This window comes from Pungitius pungitius, chromosome 5 (assembly GCF_949316345.1).
Source record: "Pungitius pungitius chromosome 5, fPunPun2.1, whole genome shotgun sequence".
Taxonomy (NCBI): Eukaryota; Metazoa; Chordata; class Actinopteri; order Perciformes; family Gasterosteidae; genus Pungitius; species Pungitius pungitius.
In genome coordinates this window covers 14,704,999-14,713,600 of record NC_084904.1, presented here as the reverse complement: position 1 = coordinate 14,713,600, position 8,602 = coordinate 14,704,999, and the positions used below count along the sequence as shown (strand labels likewise).

At 40.3% G+C, this 8,602-nt stretch overlaps 1 protein-coding gene across 2 annotated transcripts; it reads left to right on the top strand.

Annotated features, from left to right (window-relative positions):
• Positions 1-453: 453 nt before the first annotated feature.
• On the top strand, positions 454-7,986 carry stc1 (stanniocalcin 1). Of its 2 annotated transcripts, none has more exons than XM_037481697.2 (4): positions 454-765; positions 2,452-2,591; positions 2,731-2,942; positions 3,521-7,986. In XM_037481697.2, the coding sequence occupies exons 1-4, from the start codon at positions 579-581 to the stop codon at positions 3,819-3,821; spliced, it is 840 nt and encodes a 279-aa protein (XP_037337594.1). In that variant the 5' UTR covers positions 454-578; the 3' UTR covers positions 3,822-7,986. The 2 variants fall into 2 exon arrangements, with proteins under 2 accessions (XP_037337594.1, XP_037337593.1); XM_037481696.2 differs by having other exon boundaries at positions 2,449-2,591.
• The last annotated feature ends 616 nt before the right edge of the window (positions 7,987-8,602 follow it).

Genomic DNA, 8,602 nt, shown 5'->3' with positions numbered 1-8,602 from the left:
TTGCAATGATATTCTGTTAATGTTGTGGTCTGCTGTAAATATACAGTTCCACAGAGGAGTATTTATTTATGGAAACATTTACTCATGCAAACTGGTAACACCGAATGATTACATCATGTCTACAATATAGAGAATAAAAGTAGAAAAAATAGAAATAATTAGTAGTAGTAGAAAACATTTTTGGAGTAGAAAGACTATTCCATACTCCACACATACTATTTTCATCCATAAATCAACGTAATCCATAAATATGAATGTTGTCCCTTGATGTACTTAAATAATGCCCAAACTATCCAGGTTGATCCGACTGCTGCACTGCTGTTCAACGATCTTATCAATTAGAACGTGAGGGACCAGCATCACGGTCCTGGACGCAGCGCTCTGATTGGTCCAGAGGCAGACTCGTAATGTTCAGCGCTCCCATATAAACCCATGCAGACTTGACATCGGTGCGATCCGTCATGCAAGTCAAAGCGATAGTGAGGAGTCCAGTGTAAAGACATTATTGGCAGCCTACTTGTGATAACCTACATTCATTGTGTTCTCGGCGCTGCAGGAGCTTTTTTTTTTGGAGCGTTATGCTTATGAATCACACACATAGCAGGAGGCGTCTCTCTACATTTAGTCACATTATCTGTGTTAAGAGGACGATGCTTTTGAGGACGGGACTTTTTCTCCTGATGGTGCTGAACGCATCTGCATATGAACTGGATCAAAACGAGTCTTATTCGCCCAGGAGAACACGCTTTTCTGCCAACAGCCCTTGTAAGTACCACGCTGCATATCTCAGAGCGCACCGCTTGCCTTTCTGGTTGGGTTTTTTCTCTCTCTCTCTCTCTCTCTCTCTCTCTCTCTCTCTTTTAACACACCATCTCCACAGTAGACCGGCTTACCTTTCCTCGTTTACCACGTGGATATTGGGATGTTTCTCATTTGTTTGGCCTCTGCAGTCTTTTCTGTCTAAACAAGCGCGTTGAGTCATGATAAGGGCTGCGGGATTCACGCTGCGCTTTTCGCCGGTTGTCCTGCCGGCAACAGATGAGCATTGAGCTCGCTGCTGACACCTGAGAGCGCAGGCTGTGTCATGCCGGTAGATCTCTTTCTCGTGGCTTTTGGCTGCTGCATACGTCCCCACTGTACGTCGTTATAGTGGACTTGAGGTTGCTTTCGGTGCATGCAACAGAAGGCGTCACGTGTAGCCTGCCTTAAAGTCAGAACAAGACAGCATTTTGCCACCTCACTAGTTCGCATGTGTTATTCGTGAGATTAAAGAAATGTCTGATTTATAATCCCCTACAATAGCCAGAAATGACACTGCAAACGGCTGAATCTGCATGGCTTCCTTCAAATGTTGACTTTTCCCTTTTTTTAACACTACGGTACAGCCCAGTAATAATTGGCAGTGGGTGAGGGATGCTGAATCCCTTCTGCAGGAACTGCTTTATCATTGTAAGATTTGCAGCTCACTCTGTATTTTAAGAGCAAGCTGTGGTCCCGATGTCAGGCAGACTTCATTTGACCACGCAGGTCATCATCAGGCCCCAGATTTAAAGTCTGCCAAGAAGGTTTAGTCTCCACTGTGATATTTATAATGGTCATTACAAAAAGATTTGAGTCAGGCTGCGGGGCATCTTAGTGGATTCCTGGATGAAGAAAAGGGAAAGCCAATTATTTGGATTCACTGATTTACTGATTATGTTTTGTAGCTTATTCTCATGTCGGTTGTATACACTTGGAACAGTGTTCCTTGGCCGGGGTTAGTTTTGGGGAAATGCATTGAATGATGTTGCAGCTGTTTTATATGTTATCCATGGATGGGGATCGGGCTTGTGGGTTCATCAGTCTACTAACTAATGCAGTCATGTGACCCTCCCGAATGAATATAGCAACATTTTCCAAACATGTATGTGATTATTTAGATGTTCATAGGAACATTTCTGGGATGTTAGTGGACTGTTACATGATAATAGTTGATATTACAGTGGTTTTCTCAGTGATTCCTAAAATGCAGCTGGAACATTATGGGCATTGAAGACAGAGTTTGATGGTAGCATGTGTATGTATGTATGTATGTATGTATGTATGTATGTATGTATGTATGTATGTATGTATGTATGTATGTATGTATGTATGTATGTATGTATGTTAGTGGTGCACGCTAACCGTTTTTAGTAAACTCTGTTCATCCATGGCCCTCTGAAAAGAACCAAACAGTGGAATAAGAGCCAAGTGCATTTGTGCTGAATAGTGTCTCATTTGTAACGTGTCCAATCTTCATTCAAGTCACAATATGCCCTAACTGACTGTATGTCTTTTGTCAATCACCAAAATATGAAAATTTGCTTTTGTTTGGCACATTTTTTGAGCCAGAACCCTGTGATTGTGCAGTGATTCCCAATGAGCCCACTGTTGGCTACCCTGCTGATGGTTCATTCTCTGTACCCACAGCAGATGTGGCACGCTGTCTCAACAGTGCCCTCCAAGTTGGCTGCGGGGCCTTCGCCTGCCTGGAAAACTCAACTTGTGACACAGATGGCATGCATGACATCTGCAAGTCCTTCCTTTACAGTGCTGCTAAATTTGACACTCAGGTATACACTTCAATTCATTTCACAAAGACTTCAAACAGTATCCCACCCTCTATTTCTGCCGTGCCTGTGAGCTTGTGCAGGATTATACGGCTCTAACTTTCAGGGGAAGAATGTGTGAAGCACTGCTGTGTTTTTACAGGGTAAAGCATTTGTGAAGGAGAGCCTTAAGTGCATTGCCAATGGCATCACCTCGAAGGCATTCCCCACCATCCGCCGCTGCTCCACCTTCCAAAGAATGATATCGGAAGTCCAAGAGGAGTGTTACAGCAAGCTGGATATCTGCACTGTAGCGCGATCAAATCCAGATGCTATTGGCGAAGTGGCACAGCTACCAAGTCACTTCCCCAATAGGTGAGCTCTTCTACCACTGAGCAACAAGCAGATTTAAGGTGCAGTCTGGAGACATAAGATACATTGCTCTTACAGACATGTCAGAGTTTGAAGTGTATTATGTTCAACAGGCTGCTAGTTTTAATTGAATATGACATGTGTTTTAATCTTCCTAACAACCACACATATGCTGGCATGTTGCTAGTTCCACTTCTTACCCTCAGTTTTGCTGCGAAGCAGATGAAAACATTTGTGTTGATTTTAAATTGTTGTCATCTGATTTATGAAATATTTTCTACGGTGAAAAAACATTTTTTGGCTATTTTTGTTCCCATTGTTACTGTTATACATTTAGGATTTGACTTTGGGAGTGAATACAAAGAGCTATACAGGAGGATGAAGCTCAAGGCTTAGATGTGACCCATATGAGTGACATCATACTATAGCGCAATGGTGCAAATTCATAGAAATACTTCTGAACAGATATGACAAAATGGCAAGTACCACAAGGATGTCTTGTTTTCATGCAGTACATTTTGTCCTCTTTGGCTCGGAGCTCTGAAACAGACACTCTGTGATGCTTTGTTTTGTTGTCCTAGGTTTTATGGTAAGCTGCTACAGAGCCTCATGGACTGTGATGAGGACACAGTGGACCGCGTTAGGACCAGCATGGTGTCACGGCTGGGCCCAGAGATGACCATGCTTATTCAGCTGCTGCAGAACAAGCCCTGCCCATCCACTGCTGTGGCTGCAGCTGCCGCTATCCCAACTGGAGTGGAGGGCCGTGGGAGCTGGCGCTGGTCCATGGGTCCCCATATGTACAAGATCCAGCCTAATCTGCGAAACAGAGACTCTGCCAGTCATTTTGGCAAAAAGCGCTCTGGCAGCGACAGCTCCTAACTTTCAGATTCAGAAGCTCCACACACTCCTCAAAGCTCCTCTATTCCCTAGAGGTGATACAATCCCTTCCACCGCTAGACTGGAAGTTATAGAAATATACATCCCTAGGGAATGCCGGAACGTGAATAGAGGGTGGTTGTTGTTATATTGTATATCCTACACTTTAGGCGTGAGAGAACCCCTCATTCCATCGAGTCCGCTCACAGTTCGGGTTGAAGATGCGGCCGTTGCATCCCTGCGACATGGTCCGGTCCATCTCTTCTTCACCTCCTCCAATGAGACGAGTCTTTTGATGCCAAGCAAAAAAAATAATAAGAAAAGAAAAAAACAGCCATATAGGTTTACGCCTCTAGATTACAAGTCCTAACTTTAATCGATAGCTCAATCTCATAATCCCGGCATTTAATCATGAATAGAAATCAGTAGTTGGATTATTATTAGTTCACTGATAGGAATGGGATATTATTGGTAGATGTATTTAATAAATCTCTGGTGAGACTAGTCCAAATTGTGAGCATGAGATGTGGAAATTAGTTTCATATCTATTTTCTGAATAACATAACAGTTAGATGTACTGTGTACTCAGTTATCTGAGACAGCCATATCTTGCTCTCTGAAAGAGAGTGCTCATATGGAGTGAGGTCTGTAGAGTTACCTTTGAGTTACCTTAAACTGACCAAAAAACTCCCCTTAATGCTATTCATGAAATACCAAAATAGTCTATAGCTATTAGCACTTGTAGTTGTTGTTTTTGTCTGATGGCGGATGTATCCACTGTCTTGTTTTTCAAATCCTCATCCTGCACATAAGGATTGTCCCGGTCACGGCAAAGTCTAAATATTACAAAAGGTCCATTTTGCATATCTTGTATACAGACATTTGTAACGCATATGACTGTTGAGCACTAGAGAGTATGTGAGACCATGCCTAGTGGAATCACATACTCTTAACTGAGCTCGAGGCAGTGGTGTATGTGCAGTAGCTGATTAGCACGTTCGCCCATGAGACAGCGCAAGCTCTACTTGGACTGATAACCATCATTCTCTGAGGTGAATAACATGACATACACACTGGCTTCGAGTGTCAAGATTGAGAATTACTATTTAAAACAAAAAGCCTTGTTGGAATGATATTTATTTTCCTACCATATTATTTAATTGCATTATTGTAGTCTTTAATTAGTTTACAGATTTAAAAAGCAGTTCAGTCACGGCTCCTATTTGAACATGAGCTCTATGCCAAAAAAGAAGTGAGCTGACTCTGGTGACTGAATGGGACCCGTGTCATGACTCTGTGCTGGCCATAGGGGAACAAGGTTGGTCATTCGGGTGATCTACTTTATGGGCGTTCCAAGGGACCACAACAAAAACAATAGCTTCATTTTGACACACTTTCTGGTTAAAAAAAAAAGGATGTCATTGCAGCTGCTGGATGTGCTTCTTCAGGGTTTGTGCACATTGTCAAAAGACTTCATTTAATCCAAGCAAAACAAACACCAGCATCCAAGTTTTTGATTGTTCTGCACTAGTGGGCAATGCTTATCTTCGTGATGCCTGAAATTATTTTCCATTAAGGTGACTACGAATCTTATTCATAATAGGTGTTATTGATTACTGTCATTTATTTGTTATTTATTTTGTATGTTACTTTGTCAATATGTCAGCTCTGATATTACACAGTGGAGAAAGAGGCAAGAAGGTGGAGAGAGAAAGGTGGTACACGCATCTGCTTTAGGTATCTTTTAGGGCCCCTGGAAACCTGCTTTTCAATCAAGACTTTTCATCATAACGTTAAATATTGATGGCTAAAAAAGCAACAATCTAGAATTTAGATAATCTCTTTAATCAAGGTGTGTATGGATTGGTAAATAACACATTTTTATTCAAAAGTTGCTCAACTAAGTATGATATTAAACCAGTGATATGAGTACAGATCTGTCTTTAGAAATAACAAAACTGTTAAAACTAAAAAAAAAATCCTGTTTCCGTCGAGGACCATATCAATTACTGAGTTACTGATCATTACATCTTTGAGTAAATAACAATGAAACATATAATACTTAACAAACTTGCTTAAAGCAGGTTCATGTAAGATCTTAAATGCAGGATATTTACATTCCGCTAAAGCATGTTTTGCTACGACTGCACAGAAATTAACCTTCAGACGGTTTGGAGATATTTACAGGCCGCTGCTACTAACTCAGGTCCCACAGTCTTTCTGTGACATGATGGTGGTACATTGGAGTTCACTTAAAATGACACACAGGCGTTGTCTCAGGTGGTAAAAAGCACATGTTAGTTTGTGTATGTTTAGGGATCTTGTATATGTACATCAAAGGAAGAAAAAGCCCAATAGAAATCATCCAGTAAACAAAATCAATATTTGAAAACTGAACATTTTTGCAGTTGAGATTGCATATTTGATGGAGACAATTAATCAGAAAGAGTCGATTAGCGCAGAGTCACTGTCACTTCATGCTGGTGTTTGTTTTATCGATGCCTAATTGATCGATGGTTGTGATAATCAATGAGTTAGTTTCTGCACCGACAGTAAACTGCAAACGTTTGTGCACATTGAAAATGCAATATGGAACCAGGGCTGGGTTCGGTTCACTATCAAGCAGTTTGATCTAGAAAAAAATCAATTATAGTCAAACGTGCCAGAAGCGGTCGCGTTTCAAATGGTTTTGTGACACAATCATAAAATATAGTTTTGGTTTCATGAATGCAATTGAACCCAGCCCCGTTTGAATTAAAGTGAATTTATATATTTTCCTGGATTGATAAGAGTAAAGCACAGAACAGAAAAAAGAGATGTCAGGTTATCAATTTAATAGCTATGTTAAGAATTCCAAACTATGCAATAATCTCACATTAAAGGATTCACAGCAACACAGAAATTGACCTTTATTTCATTCAGTGCCAGCTGATGCTGTGTGAATAAAACAGCAGCTTGTTTAGTCTCACACTGCGTTCACAGCGTAAAAGTCATCGCTCCTCTTTATTGCTTTCTGTTTCTGTGGGTTTTTTGTAAACTGTTGTTTCATTTTGTTTTGTTGTTTGTTTTAGATCATTTAATGCGAAAGGACAGTTCTGGAGGAATCACTTGGGAAATTAAGAGCTATAGTCACACACCGTAGTGTATCCTAGCTTACTATGTTACGTTTAATATGCACTTTGCATCTTAACCACTATCAATGCCATTGAAACTTTTAGCACATGAGAAATGGAGACCTGTTTTATTCACCCAGTGAGAAATCAGTTAGAATATTTCACGCCCTGGAGGGCCAGGGCTTCTTCATGTACTATTGATACATATGTCTGTATCTTTGTTGTCCATGGGTAAATCCAAAACCCAACAGCCGCTGCTAAACTGTTACTTCCCTGTGTGAGGCTGTCCAGATGGCCCTCAGCTGTGGCCGCTCTGCTCCAACACACAGTGAGCTCAGCATCAGTCACATTCACGTTCAAATATTTCACTGTCCATCCATGTCTTCACATTTAATTTCCATCAACATTTCTTGTGTCAAATGTATTTGGCAAGGGCAAATTGACTGTTTTCTCACCAAGTAAACTGTAATGTTAATTTCAGAGAATGTACCTGTATACTGAATGTCTGTTTCGACGAGAACGTGCTCGAGTTAGGTGGCCTAAAAAACTAAAGTAAAAAATATATATATATAAGGCTTTCAATTACTTTCTGTTTTAGATTGTAATAAAAGTATTGGGTGCTTACGGTGGTACTGGAGCATTATTAAGAGTTTTGTGAAAATGTTTCTCCTGTCAACAGAGACTAAAGACTTCTCACTTCTGGCACTTCATGGTACTCTTTCCTCTCAAGACTTGAAATAGATAGATGTTGTGCTTGAACTAAATCGAAAATCTTCGGCGACCAGTAAAAAATATTTTGTTTTGATTTATAAGTGACAGTTATTTTACTATCAGATTCAGAAGGTTATTGAGGATTTAAGGGGTTACTGAAGTTCCTGATACAGATGCTATGTAACGCATGATTGACCCTTGTGAATCACTTGCACTTTAAAATATACCCATATACATATATACCCATACTGTGTATATGTTTGGGTTTTTTTCCTCTGTACTGAAAAGTCACAAATGCATCAATTGTGTGTCTTTTGCTGATCAGAAATAAAATATTTATCATATCTGGCATATGGTATGAAATATGTTGCAATGCTCTTGTTTCCACTCATTTGGACCTATTATCACTTTTAGAAGTACATGTAAACTTCTTTTATGCTCCTCTACTTTCTTAAAGACAGAAAAGTGCCTGTTGGTTTATCTATCTGTAAACCCCCAGATGTGTTGTTAAATGGAAAAACATCATGAAAACTGACCCTGCTTTACTGGCTTGGTTTAGGAGATGCTTTTATGTTCCTACTGAATAGTTCCAACATTCAACAAAGGTCATTTGGGAACACAAAAGAAACACAGAGAAAAGTATACTAACAACCTCTAATGTGATACCAAATGTCCTCCAGGTCATTAGGAGTGGAAAAAAATGTAAATGTAGAAATCTCTGCTGTGAAATTTGTGGCAAGGCTCTCTTTGGGAGTGACAATAGTAACTTTCCCCCTGGAGAATGTAGACTTGGCTTAAGAAATGCTGCATGAACAATAGCAGCAGCGTCAGTTGCAGTGAGTGACAGCATGGCTTCGGGCGAGCAGGGAAGTTGGTGGATGACTGACATTTAAAACCTACAAACGAAGACTTATTTGACAAATTGGGAGAAGCAGAAGCTGATTATGAAGCGATTCAGCA

What these genes read in the sequence shown, in the direction of transcription:
- stc1 (XM_037481696.2), top strand. Translation starts at nt 579, where the DNA reads ATGCTTATGAATCACACACATAGCAGGAGGCGTCTCTCTACATTTAGT. An exon ending in CTGCTAAATTTGACACTCAG is followed by an intron (nt 2,592 to 2,730) that starts GTATACACTTCA and finishes GTGTTTTTACAG; the next exon opens with GGTAAAGCATTTGTGAAGGA. An exon ending in CCAAGTCACTTCCCCAATAG is followed by an intron (nt 2,943 to 3,520) that starts GTGAGCTCTTCT and finishes TTGTTGTCCTAG; the next exon opens with GTTTTATGGTAAGCTGCTAC.